The 14524-nt window shown below is 38.7% G+C and overlaps 1 protein-coding gene across 1 annotated transcript; it reads right to left on the bottom strand.

Annotated features, from left to right (window-relative positions):
- Positions 1-225: 225 nt before the first annotated feature.
- Positions 226-12629, bottom strand: nrbp1 (nuclear receptor binding protein 1). The gene is made up of 18 exons (XM_042503050.2): positions 12034-12629; positions 10446-10704; positions 10236-10358; positions 8632-8733; positions 8443-8532; positions 8267-8307; positions 7901-7995; positions 6725-6808; positions 6368-6426; positions 5890-5988; positions 5669-5801; positions 4476-4566; positions 4061-4111; positions 3587-3722; positions 3208-3261; positions 3031-3094; positions 2021-2076; positions 226-1916 (listed from the first exon to the last, which is right to left on the bottom strand). Exons 2-18 carry the CDS (start codon positions 10674-10676, stop codon positions 1821-1823), a joined length of 1605 nt encoding a protein of 534 aa, XP_042358984.1. The 5' UTR covers positions 10677-10704; positions 12034-12629; the 3' UTR covers positions 226-1820.
- Positions 12630-14524: the final 1895 nt, after the last annotated feature.

The following is a 14524-nucleotide window of genomic DNA, read 5'->3' as shown; positions in this document are numbered from 1 at the left end:
CACAAGCTATAATAATTTGTTTTCAGCCATTTTTGGGGTATGTTAAATTTTGAAAATTTTTTTCGCCATACTGTATAGGTTTTCGGCCATTTGTTCAACATGCTAAATTATGACGTTTCTGGCCTTTTCTTCCCACTTTGTGTGCTGTGACGTGACTCTACAAGCTGTATTATAGACTTTCTTTGATTGTGAAAGTTGACGACACCAAACAAAGACCATACCTGCTGATAGTGTACATATTTATTTCAGGGAGTGAAAAAAAGGGGGTAAATGCATTGCAGAAACAGAGCACAGTGTCCAGCATACAGTGTACAAGATGGTTACAAGCATGCCAGGCAGTTCCACACTTGTATCTCGAAGTATCTACAGACCCTTTCAGAAGGTAGTCACAGCATAGAGCAGACTGGATCATTGACTAGTTTAAATGATGCCATTTCCAATTTATCTTCCTGTTGTTGCGAAAAAGCCAGAGGCCACAGGACATTTTCAACAAGATATAAAAGAGTGCAGCAGTGCAAACTAACAGAAAGATTCCCAGACAGTTAACATATAAAGGTCGGTCAGAGCCGATACAAGAATATCTACATGGTAAGAGCAAATTTTAGCTCTGGTGTCACGCAGGGTGCCTTTGCGCTGAAGGAAACTAATGATTCAGAGCTGCAAAGTCTAAATTTTGACGGTCCTAAGCTGACACAATGTTCTTTGCATTATAAATGACTTGGTGCTGTTAAAAGACAACTGAATCAACACCAGAGGGAAGCCTGTTGCATGCATCAGTTTCCATTTAGACATAGAAAAGCATACATGCATTCACCACATCTGTTGACAAATATCCATCAGACCATGTGCTTTAACACTTAAAGCATCTTCACATGGATCTAACCAACCTCTCCACCAAAAGACCAAGCCCTCATTACTATGTACTGAAACGGCCTATTTTGAAATCAAAAGCAGTAGTTGGACCACAGTCAAGTGATGACACCCCCTTTTCATAGAAAACAACAGCGTGATTTAAAGAAAGAGCAAATAAAGCATACATTCAAACAACCATCGACCTTAGTGCTGGAAGTGAATTACAAAACACACTCAAGAAAAATACACAAATAAATAGTTTGACTTTTTTTTTTTATAGATTTTAGCTGTAACTCTTCCGAATGTGTTGCAGCTGCTTATTTCACGACTACTTTGTATAATGGCAGAAGTTTGAAGTAAAAGGTGATGAAACATCTGTTGCGTTGCTAGCTTGATGCATTCAAGAGCCTTCGAAAACTGATACAAGGTAGAAGATGCCTCACTCGCTGCTCAAGAGAAAGTTTAAAGGACCAGACTTAACCTTACAACACCATAGCACATACACTTCAGTATGCCAGGACAAAGATTGTTTTAAACAGACAACTAATAAACAGTTTTAAGTAAAAATGTTTAAAATACAGTTTTAATACTGACTTAAGGAAAATACTGCTGTAATCCAGTCTTATTTAGCTTGCCTCTTTCTTCAATACTTGAGAATGTAAAGAAACAAGCCAATAAAGTGAAAACATTTATATTTTCCTTTAAGTTGCAACTAGGATTTTCTCTTTTAAAAGAGAAGCAGATGGCTGTATTGGGTGGGAAAGAAAAAAAAGGAGATAGAAAGCAACAACCACTTAGTGGCAGCTTTTCCCACCAGAAAATACGACGACAGGCTGCAGGATCTGCAACCAGACAAAGGCTTCCTCCTCTGACCTCGCAAAGCTTTCCTGCAACTCAGAGGTGGAGCAAAAAGCTAGTCCTGTTGAAGAGGACGAGGAGGGCTGAAAGAAGGCCAAGTGAGTCCTCCGCTATGAGGAAACAGTCACCGGATTGAGAGAGCCGTTCCGGCTGTAGAACTTTGAAAAGGCCTCTTCAAGAACGGATGCAAGGCGTGGCTGATCGCCCTGAAATGAAGAGACAGCGAGGCTGTCAAATATCTTAAGGCTGCTGCGGTTCGATGACTAACAGCATGAGCGTTTAGGTCAGCAGGATCATGAACTCCACTTACCTCACTGATGAATCCCAGCTGGACCAGCTCCACAGCCAGCTCCTGCACGTTCTCATCTGAACACAAACACAAATCAGTCAGAACACAAACATGGTGATGAGGTGTTCAGATACCTTGTCCATCTCCTGTTTTTGTATTAACTGCATGGCAAGACTTTAAGACTTTTTTAATGCCACTAACCCACTTAGGGTTAGACAGGTTTGCCCAAATGTTTATTTTGACATAAAACATGACTTGTGTTTTTCTCACCTTGCATGTGGTGCTCCGAGTTTTTTTTATTTTTGCATAAAATGAACTGAGCCTTAAAGACATTGCCTTGTATTAGTTTCAGTTAAGTTGCAAAATCTTGGTTTAAGAGTAATTTTTTGTACATCCCTTATTAAAAAAAATGGATGCTACAGATTTTTTTTTAGATTTTATCATTTTTAAGACATGGCATTTTAATATCAATGAATGCTTTAAATCTTGGATAAATGATAAACAATGTTGATAAATGATTAAATAATAAAAGAGCATAATGCCAAAGACTGCTTAAAGATCCATGGGACACCTGTTCTAAGTTTTGAAGTTTGTAACTAAAGTGAATAAAAGTGGAACGTGGAGTTTTGACCGTAAGCGGTGCTGCCAAACAAAATTCTGATCAACAGTTTCATATTATTGTGTGCACTGTAAGTTCCACCAACAATCACACAGAACACATCAGCATGCCAGGTTCACACAAACAGGTAAATTAAAGTTCTTTCAAGTACTTTTTCATGCAATTAACATTATTTTCAAGGGTTTTTTTCCTCCACAGCCACTAAATCTCACTGTTAAGGAGCCGAAAAATAACTTTAAGCCTGAATTCTTTCTAAAACTGCAACATGTTAGTCTGAAGGTGTAAACTTGAGTCCTTTCACAGAGCTGGTGATTGAAACTGGACTTTTAGCTCTGTCTGAGAAACTTCTGTAAAGTTCAGACTGTTCAATAAGACAATGCTGAAATGAGTGGCAAGAAATAACGATACTCACTTGGTAACAAATCACAGCTTAAGTGCCTGTTCAGTTTATCCTCAAGTTTCAACAGCAGAGTCAGCTGAGAGGAGAAAAAAACAGTTCATTTCAAAAGTCGAGCAAAACATAAAGCACTTTCCCATTTGACGGACAATACATTACTTTATTACAAAGACAGGCAGAGGTGCAACTCACATGATGCTTGGTGCCCTCATCAACAGGCTCAATATTGCACTGCATCTGAAGGACCTGTGAAGGAAAACAGCGTCTGAGACACACTGATGTGCAGACTGATCCAAAACTGAAAAAAGTGCTCCAACTGAAAAATCCTAAACAAATAAATGATATAACATTGAAAAACACAACCAGTATACAACATGATTTTCTTTTGGGGCTTAATTGTACAGGTTATGTCACGGTTGCTGCATTTAAATACCCTAAATACCATATACCCTGGGGAAATTTCAGGAGGGCAAAAAAAAGATACAACCCGAGCCTACTTTGTACATTCTCAAACTACTTATGACCATGTCTTATACAATTAATTATATAATTTTATACTATTGCTTCCTACCTTCCTGGTCTCAAGCTCTGCAGGTTCAGGAGTTGGGGTTTTAACTGAGGGCGGCACTATGGGCGACTTCACCGTCTCCTGCTGAGGTTGTTGTGGACATGGTATCCCAAACGCAGTCAGAGGATAGATCCCATTCCTGATGCATCAAAGGACAAAAAAAAGAAAAAGGCTTAACTTTAGGACAAGTGCAAGTGATTTCATGCTGTGCAGCTCTGCCCTGAGCGCTGGGAGGTACCTCTGAAACAAGGGTTTCGCTGACCCATGCATTTAAACGATGTACTTGCGATGCCCTACTTCAGATTTTGGACACACTCAACTGTTATAAAGCTATCAGTGGAGGGTGAGCTGCAATTCTCAATTTATTTCCCCACATGATTTTTACTAGCAGTTCCAGACGTTCAAGCCAGAATCTTCAAATCAACAGCATATCTGACGCCAAGTACGATCCCTGTTGCAACGTTATGGCTTTCTTACCTTACATCTTCCAGGAACTTGTCCAGCTCAAGGGCAGGAAACTGAGAGAGCCTGAAGCGGAAGAAAAACTGTTATTTATACTGAATTTTCAGCCAATCAGGACCAGAGAGTGACAAAATCCTTCAACTCAATTAAACCCCTAGGACAAATTCAGGTGTTGCATCATTTAACTGTATTGCAATATTTCTGACAAAAGAGACCACTGAAACTAATCTGGAATGATAAAACAACTAAAAGTCCAGACAAATCTCTTCACAACTTTGTTATCTAAAATATACACCAGTAAGTACAAATATTCTTTTGTTTTTAGTTGGACAATATGAAGACAGAAAAAAAGGGACAACAAAGCTTTCCTTCAGTTTACTGTCATCCAAATATATCTATACGTCAGTGTGGTGGTTTTACTAAGACTCACTTCATCTGAACTCCTTCCTTGGCCTCAACGATCACCAAATTAGGGTCCATGTTCTTTGTCATCTCTTCTAAAGCATTTTCTGGAATCATATCTACAGGCAAAAAGGGAATCTGTTGGCAATCACATAAAAGCATTCACGCGTGTATTTTATTTCTGTAACTGAGCATGGTGGGTTTGGGGCTTCGTGTTCTATCTAAATAAATTATAAGTCATCACTCTTTGGCATATTAAAAACGGTCAATTTGACCTTTAGAATAAAACACATCTTTGGCAAACTGATGAAGTTACAGTTTTTGGTGTGCTGTATACTTTATAACTGGTTTGAACATAGACTGTTTATAAAGATGGATGATGCGCCCCCACTTACCCCCGCTCTGCTCAAGTCAGCCTAAAATATCTGAGATACGGGCACTGCCATCCTGCGCTGGTGAAGTCATTAAGAAATAAAAATACCCGTCCGACCAATCGCGAGCAGCACCATTGAATTTGAGCGCACAGATTGGCTGTCACAGCTGTCATTCATGGCGCAAAAGCCAAAACTCACTAAAACCGAACTTAAAAAAACTTCCCCATGTCAGCATACAGTGACAGCTAGCTAGCTAGCAGAAAATGTATCCTCTGCTCTTAGAAAACAAAATATGAGTGTTGCTGGTTCCACCATCCTGCGAGATATTTCTTTTTCTATCTTTTTTTTAATTTATGTTACCAATTATTTTGAGTTTCCTACAATCCAACGCTCCATGTCCGAAACATTTTTAAGACTTTTGAAAGATTGATTTAAGACATTTTAAGATTATTTTTACATTAATAAATTCAATATCTTTTAAGACATTTGAATGTGTGTGGGATTACGCTTTATTTGTATTGTGGTACAAGGAAATCTAACCTGGAGTGTGTGTTGCCTATCTGCATTTGCTTCAGCCTCTGCCCTGACATTAAAAAACTTTCTCTCTCGACAAATAGTTGTGTTCTTGACATGTAGCCTATATCCCAGTAAGAGAGGGGAAACACTGTAGGCTAGTTTTAACCTTAGGATCAAACTTTTTTTGTACTTTTTGTACATTTTATATGTTTATTTTTATTTTACTATAACCTATGAAATGATGACTGAAATGATGAAGTTATTTTACTTTCACATCCTATTACTTTAACGATCTGTGGTGTAGGTTTAGATGGAGCCATTTGCTACTTACGTTGGTGGCTGACAATGCAGTGTGCAGCCAGCAGCTTGAGTAAGGGCACCTCAAACAAGGCCTGGTGAAACAACAACTCCTTAGCTGTGGGTCGCTTACTGGGGTCCAACTCCAGACATTTCTGGATAAATTCCTGAAAAAACACAGAAAGAAAAAAAGTTGATGAATTTCTTTTCCAAATTGCCAGAAAGGCTTTACATGCTTGCCTCTCCCTCACTCACCCGCTGCAGTGGGTCCTCCAGGGACTGAATGGCACTGTTTATGGCTTCTTGGGACACATAAGACGAATCTCCATTACTCTGGATTTCCAACACAGCCATCTGAGGGAGTTATTGGGCAAAGAAGGGTGTTGATTGGAAATGATTCATAGATACAAACAACAGCAAGTCAACAGCAGCCAATCTCATGTTACATAACGCATTTTGAAGACACTGATCATGACTGCAGACTTGGATGATAAGAAACAGTATTTCCACTATTCCTGTCTTGCAAACAACTGACATCCTGATTTCTATTTCTGTGACTGCAAACCAAAACTGGACTTGTATAAAGCTGGGTGACATTTTTGTTAAAAATGCACTGACGCATTCTGCAGCAGTGCATCACCAATCGCGCACATTTTCTATAAACCAAAGAATGACTGAGAGTGCTGGTCAGTACGTGACTAACAGCTCAGAGCAGAGGGTGGCATCCTCTCACCTCTAAGGCGCACATTCCAAAGGAATAGATATCCACGGCTGTGGTAACATTGGCAACAGCTGAAAGTATAAATAAGACCATCAGTATCGCAGAGACTCTAATGCACAACAGCAAGGGCATATGTGAGAAATTACAAGATCTTTTTGAAACATGACTTTTTTCCATTTTTTGCCTTCATTGGACAGATGAAAGAGGTGGACTGGAAAAGGGGAGAGAGAGAGACAGAGAGAGAGAGAGAGGTATGACATGCAACAAATGTTCCACCATTGAAGCAGAGACGCTGCGATCATACGGCATGTGCTGCAACAAGGTGGTCTGAAATTACAGGACCTCTGATGACAAATGTCGGGATCTTACCTCCATATTCTGGAGCAAAGAAGTGAAGGCTCTTCTGCTCTTCCCGACAGGTTTTCACATGGTTATTGATGGTGTCTGGAGCAACTGAAATAGTGGAGGAAAGCTTTAATGACAACACTAGTAAGTCTAGTAGAGTCCTGCACCAGTTCTGATGCATACGGGTACCGGCGCAGCAACCTGCAGAAACAGTTTTTTAGGTAAAACATATTTTCATGTAAATTCTCGAACAAAAATTAACTTAATGTGAGTGAGAGCAAAGAAATGCACGAGCTGGCTGTGTGGACACTTCATAGCTTCTGCCGGATCTGACAACAGCATGGCACAGCAGACAAAATACTCAGAGGACACTCAACAAAACCTCATTCAGACACAGAGGACGCAGCTGACTGATTGCATCACGGCAGTTACTTTGGATAAGTGGACAAATAATTACTGCAAAATCGGTTATCTTTGTATCACTTTGCAATACCATGTGTGTGTTTAATCACAGGTCAGGTCAGGGGACTTATATTAACGGGCCGGGGCGGTTCTAGATTTGACCTTGAGATAATTATGGTTAACAGATCAATTTCAATGCTGAGCTTTATGTGTGTGAGTTTGTAGAGCTGGACTCAGGCAGGACTCTGAGACCTAGAACTAACAACAATATTGAGGCCATCTGCAGTATAAAAAACACACATTCAGCTTAAGAGGAGCCTAATATCCTTTTTCCAACAAAATTTGCACATGTATGCAGGAATTTAAAAATGAGAAAGCCCGAAAAAAACAGGTGATAGACTCCTTTCCCAGAGCCAATAGACCAGAGCTGCGTATATGTCTCTGTAACACAGGAATTTGCCTTTTTTCTCTGTGTGTGTGTGTGTGTCTGTGTGTGTGTGTGTGTGTGTGTGTGTGTGTTTGTTTTCACCTTTAATGTCACGGATGGGCCGTAAAACAGGTTATAGTAGAAAGCAGCATAGAGACCAGTGAAAATGTTACTCGTTTTCAAAATACCTCTTACTTTTACTAGTCAGTCAGTCTCCTTTCAAACTCAGTGTCGCATATTTCGGAATGATGTTACAATTATAACCTTTCCTGGCAGGTTTTTTTGTGCAGTTGTAAAGGGGTTTGTCACTGGCTTTACACAGTCCTGATGTCATCTTCTGAAAGACTTCTCTTGAATTAAATGACCTCTACCTGAGCCAATCTTGATGAGGCCATTGTGCTGGATGAAGATGGTGTCACAGGTCAGATTGCCATGAATGATGGGAGGTTCACAGGAATGCAGATAGCTGGAGAAAAGTGAACAAAGGTAAAGTCAATAAAACATCTGCTAACACACCATTAAACACAGAATTTTTCTGTTTGCAGTTGGTGAATTTTAATTTACAGGCCACTTTCAAGACAAATATATTTTTAAAATAACTGGAACTATGTAACATGGCATCAGTTGTAGTTAAAATATCTTTGTATTTGGCCTGTGAATTGTGCCATTGCTCCACAGCGCAATTTATTATTTAACACTAAGTAGCTCACAGACATTAGCCTTGATATTCAACGTACCTGAGAGCAGACAGTATTTGTGTGCACCAGCGCTTCCAGGCCTGTCAGACAAGAAACAGAAATGAAAAGTTCATGTAAAATGAGTTCAGTCAGATATAGTTTTTAATGAACTGTCCTTGACTCGTCTGCGTCGTTTCAGAGTAACTTTACTTTGATTTACAGCAGAATTTGCGCACCTTTTCATTCATGGTCTTGTGGTTTTTCTTTGTCTTTTTCAAGAACTGTTTGAGACTTCCTGAAGACATGTACTCAGTAATGAAAATGACCTTCAGACAAAAGAAGAAAAACAGATCAGCTTTAAAGCCTCTACACACAACACCTTTTATATGATTTGATTAAGGTTTTTTTTTCAGATGATCTCTTACCCTCGCTCTGTTCTCTTTGACATCTGCCCAGTACTTATGGAACTTCACAATGTTCAAATGCTCCAGTTGAATCAAATTGTCAAAAACTGCTTTGACTTTTTCCTGTGGAAAAAAGTGAGAAAAGATTACATTTGACTTTAAATGCAGACATAATGTCACATATATCAAGTAACGGCAGCACAAAACTGAATGTTTCATCTTCCATCCATGTTCAGGTTTTCCACATTTTAAATTTTCAAAACTTATCCATTAATTTTCAAGGAGTTATAAGAAAATTTGACCGGTATAATTTTAAAAAAGTAGTGGATGACTTTGGGATTTATGACCTTACAAGGTCAATTGCATGACCATGGGAAGCCTGCATAATGTCAAATTTAAGTTGGATTTGCTGTTCAATTGCAAAAACGTTTTGACAATTCAGGGAAAGTGAGCTCATTATGTCTTAACAACATGTTAATTTTTAATGCCTTGGCCTTCTGTTGGCCAGCAGTTCAGACTACTGCTCAGACAGCAGAGCTGCAACAATTAAGTGGTTCGTTGTCAACTATTAAATTAATCACCAGCTAATGTGATAATGGATTAATTGTTTCTTAGTTCTTAAGAGAAAAAAAATCATAGTTCTTTCATTCCAGCTTCTTAAATGTGAATACTTTCAAGCTTCCTTCCTCCTCTATGACGGTACACTGAATAACTTTGGGTTGTTGACAAAACAAGAAATCTGAAGACATCTTCTTTGGTTTTAGAAAACACTGATTGACAATTTTCACCATTTACTGACATTTTACAGACCAAACCACTAATTGATTAATTGAACAAATGATCAACAGTGTAATCAACACTGAAAATGATCATTAGTTTTAGCCCTATTGGACAGACTGTCTTGCAAGTGCAAGGTCAAATTCAAATTACAAAGCTGCAGATGAGCGTCCTTTAAAAGCAGCTCTGGGTCTGACTCTTCACTCCATATGGACTATCAGCTGTTAAATTTCCAGCAATATGCATGTTAAAAGCTCTATCAGACTGACAAAACTCTTTTCTTTCAGTCATTTGTATATTTAAAGCTTCCTACTGCAGTCTTGCATATAACGGTCTCTGTGTCTGTGGCACACAGTAGCTTTCTAACACAGAAATACTGCCTCATTCTCGTGGTCTTTTATAAAAAAGTAAGCATGGATATGGTGTAATTTCTGCAACCAAGATAACAGTGAGAAAATAGAAACCACATCAGAATGATGCAAACCCCCCACAATAAATGCCTAAAATGCCAAAAGGTTTAAGCAAACAAGAGCTCACTTCCTCCCTAGCTTAAATTTCTGAACACTGTTCCTGCAACTACTCAGCTACAGTGTGTACTTTGCAATGCTGCTGGCAGCAACAAGTCTGACCACTTACTAGCCTAAGGAGCTTAAAGCCAAAGGGGGAAACAAAACCTGCAGGCCTCTACATTGTTAGTGAGATCACAGTAAAGAATGCAACACAAAAACATGATCCTTAAAACAATGTAAAAACTTTCATTCCTTGCAGGTATGAACACTACGCTCTAATGTCACCCATTATGCATGTTTCATTTATATTGTATTACACAGACCAGCCACTGCACCCACCTCCTGTAGTTTGAAGTTCTTCCTCTCCGAGAACATGACCTCATTCCACACCACCTCAACTCCTTCCTCTGTGTCCATAGCCAAGTAAGCATTATCGATCCCGGGGACGTTGCGCTGATTCACCTTTAGGAATAAAACAAAATAATGCATCAGGCCTAATTTATACCTTAGTAAAGGTAAACCTGACCCCTCTGCAGACATATCCCCTACCTCTTCTCTGCGCTTCTGCCAGCGTCCACAAGGGCTTTCCTCCAAAATCTCCGACTCATCTTCGCTCTCCTCTTCCTCATCCTCTGTGGCAGCAGTAGCCGGAGGCTGGGTCACCATGGACACAGGGGGAGACACAGATGACACTCCTTGACCTGTGGATGCAGCTGCCACAGACTCTGCCTTCACTTCCTGGGCAGTGTCCGAGGCCTGTTTGTTCTCTCCCTCAGACATCTTCTTAGTTGTCAGGCCAAACAGCCAGCTATAAGACAAAACAGACAAATCATTGTTCATGACACTGAGTGCAGAGGAAATAAAACACAAAACTGAGCAATAAGATACAATGCTTAAGTTAGCTTCCTATTTGTAGCTTCTGAATCAGCAAAAGGAGGAGTTAAGGGAAACGTATTTGTATTGCTGCGCAAACCGATCATCAGCTTTTTGTACCTCTTACTGTTGTCAAGGCATGTTAGACTTTTTTAGATAAGGTTGCAATGCTGCCTGAAACCCACTTCAAAATCTGTGAAACCTAGACTGCATTTGAGAAGGTGTATAAATGGACATGTCACTCATTTTTCACATGTACACCACTTTGTACCACACCCAGGTTAAAAAACAAACAGTATACTTGTCAAATCTGGACTAGATTATCCCAGAGTGCCTAAATTTCATTGCCTTTACCACATACAGATCACATCGGACCAGGTCAAGATCAAAAACCACAATATTTAGACTTGTAAAATCTGGACTAGGGTACTCGAGAAAGGTTAAGTAATAATCAAAACCCAATTTCAGGTTTGTGAAACCTTTATTGTAGTATGTGAAAATGTGAAAAGGGACATTTCACTGTGTTATTACTTAAAAAGCACATTAGACTAGGTCCAGGTCACAACTCACTAAACTTAGATTTTTCAAATCTGGACTAGATTAGCACAGAGAAGCTATGTGTGATTTTAAACACAGTTTCAGATTTGGGAAAGTTTTGTTCTACTTGTGAAAGTGCAATAAAGGGAGATTTCACTTCGTCTTTCACATATAGACCACACTGAACCAGCCTGGTTCAAACAAAAGGGAGATTTCCCAACATTTTTACAAGTATCATATCAATACCCATTATACTTTGATTTGTCAAAAACAGGACTGATTTATCATAGAGAGTCTGAATACTATTTAATGCGCAGTTTAAACTTTGTGAAAATGGTATTTTAAAAAAAAAAATTAAAAAACAGCAGATTTCACTGCGTTTCCACATCTAGAACACAATGAACCAGGTCCAGATCAAAAACCACTATACTTAAACAGATCAAGTATGGACTAGATTTTTCGAGAGAGATTAAATATTATACAAAATAGGGCGATTTTAATGCATGTGTTACATGTAAACCACATTGGACCAAGTCTCTTTCAAAACAACGCATTCATATTTCAGAACTAGCTTGACAGTGATGATATGCACTTGGTGGCTGTAGCAGGCTAACATAATTGCAGATTAATAATAACCTGTAAACCTTGCAAAACATACTAGCTTACCTAGCACTGCACGGGGAAAGGCCATACTATACAAGAAATTAAGTGTAGAGGCAGCACGTACGTTTTGAAGACAGGAAATGTGACGATGCCAGCTCCAGTTTAGCAGACTCCAGTCGTCGCAGACCAAACCCAGCTTCTTTGGTTAGCTTTGTTAGCTACAAAAAATCTTCGCTTCTCTGCAGCTAGCTTTATGACGCTGCTAGCTCCTTGGCTAAGATGCACCGCTGACTCAACCGGCGAGCATGTAACATCCACAGCCGCTGCTTTATTCACTTTAACACTAAACGCCGCTATATGTTTTTACTTGCTAGCCAGCTAACTTGCGAGCTAGCGACGGTGTTTGCAGCCCACCGCCCCTCGCTGCTTCTCAAGACTCCGGCTAATGTGTGCTCACAAAATTAGCCACTGCTAATGTGAGGAAACTACACAATATGACAACAGCGCCCGTCCTAGAGGCGTTCACTGATTAATAACATCACAGCAGCTCACTGGTAGTCGACAGAAGAAACAAAAAGGGGTTAATGAGATCAATGACTTTATAACCCCGAACAACAGCGGCTGACTGACTTGAAGGCTAGCTACACACTTAGCCAGATATGATGGCGACAACTTCCAGATGCACACTGCACTACGAGCTCCGTCACAGCCCGGTGTGGTTGCCAGATAAGGGTTGACCCATCCCCCTTCAGCGGTGCTAAATTCGCCGCAGTAACTTTCCTCTCAGTAATGCAACTGGTATGACGTGTGGTTATATGGTGTGTTGTGGACATATAGTGAGATTTTAACCCTTTGTAACCTGAGCAAATGGGCTTGATTTCTGTCGAAACCATTGGAAGAAATGACCTAAAAATTAGCAAATAATTAGTAATCAGTTACAGGAAAAATACCTGAAGTTAGCAAAAATGAACAAAAACAGTACAAAAATAAAATAAATGAATAAACAAACAGGACTAAAATAAATAAATACGCAAATAAATAAAGTGATTGGTAAAAAATAATATTATAACTTAATTTTATATAATCATTGTAAGTATAAATACAGTTTTCTCAATATTTTGCCCTAGTTTTTGATTGGTCATTTTCTTGTCAACTTTTACATTTTTTTTTTAAATTCTTTTACTATTTCTGACCATAGAACCAGTTTTAACAGTGCTAATATTATTTCCACAAATTTATTCCAGATATTTAGCTACAGTACTAGAAATGGTAACAAAAAAATAAAAAATCAACTTCACACCTGTAAAGTTTTGTGTCTACATCTTGCACAGATGTTGAGAAAAATCTGTCCACAGACAGACATACAAACTCCTGGAAAAATTATCAAAACCACTAATGTAGTTAAAATTAGCACCACCATTACCAGCTGCAACATTAAAACGATGAACACATTAATACACCACTAATTATAATCCGGTGATATATATTATTTTAAAATTGGCTGTTCTCTACAATGAAAACTTTTACTTTTGGTATTTAAAGTATATTTTGAGACCAATACTTGTATACTTTTATTAAATTACATGTCTTTTTTTTTACATCGTAGTATTGCTATGTTTTAGTTAAGTAAAAGATCTGTGTACTTCTCTCAGCACCACAGACAACCTTGAGCCAAAATTCCAGCACAGAAGTACTAAGTAATGCTGTCACACACAGTCCATTAAATGTTTTATATTTAATTGGAACAATATGAGCACAATAGCAAAATTTTGGCTGTGGTCATGGCTGCATGATCTAAACACACTTATCTGCAGATGAGATTGTAATTTTTCATAGTCACAGATTTTGCGCTAGATCATCAAAAATGCAAATTTTAAGTTACATCTCAGTGTATATTTGACCGATAAAACAACAAAATGTCTTCAGAAATAACCAGGAAAAGGGGGAAAATAGAAATTTCCCCCCTTTTCCTGAAATATTTGGAATGATAAAAATATAGAAATATCCATGGCATAAGTTAAAAAAAAAACAGATAGAGATTATGTTTACCATCTCAGAGTTTCGATTTAAGCTATCGTAAATTTTACTTATGTTCTCTTAATTTTGATTTAAAAGGTTCTCATATTCCAGCAGCTCGTAATTTTAATTTACCGTGAGTGCCATGCAACATAAAAAACTGCACAATTTGGTTAAGATCTCCTCTCATCTTGGCTCATACTAAAACAAGAATGCAGGTTACTCCTTAAAACCTGGCAACCCTGCGCTCAGCAGCCTCCCATCTCTTCTTTGATATGGGCGTGGAGTGACAGAGAGCCAGGCCAACTGAAAACTGAATTATGATGAATGGCCTGTTATGTCAGCCACAGCCGACCATTGAAAGGAAAGTAAATGTCAAGGCGTAGGTTTTACCACTAGGTGTCATTACAGCTGATATTTTAGATGTTGAACAGAGTAACTGTAACAGTTAATCACATGGTGCTACTTGTCTTGCGGACTAAGGGACTGTATTTTTCTAATCTTGTCCTTTCCTAAAGCTACAAATATTTTTCATTAAGCCTCCCTGAACTATGAATAACTATATAATTTTGAACACAACATGTGGAGTAAAGTGATTT

The sequence above is a fragment of the Plectropomus leopardus genome, chromosome 16 (assembly GCF_026936395.1).
Source record: "Plectropomus leopardus strain MGB_pleo_1.0 chromosome 16, ASM2693639v1, whole genome shotgun sequence".
NCBI classification, from domain to species: domain Eukaryota; kingdom Metazoa; phylum Chordata; class Actinopteri; order Perciformes; family Serranidae; genus Plectropomus; species Plectropomus leopardus.
The sequence above is the reverse complement of the archived record's forward strand: the minus strand, read 5'-3'. Positions and strand labels throughout refer to the sequence as shown.

Bases quoted from the DNA above. Each gene is read 5' to 3' on its own strand.
- nrbp1 (XM_042503050.2), bottom strand. From the start codon at position 10,676: ATGTCTGAGGGAGAGAACAAACAGGCCTCGGACACTGCCCAGGAAGTG. The intron at 3,095-3,207 runs GTGAGTTGCACC...TTCTCCTCTCAG, and splicing joins ATGAGGGCACCAAGCATCAT to CTGACTCTGCTGTTGAAACT. The intron at 2,077-3,030 runs GTGAGTATCGTT...GTTTGTGTTCAG, and splicing joins AAGCTGTGATTTGTTACCAA to ATGAGAACGTGCAGGAGCTG.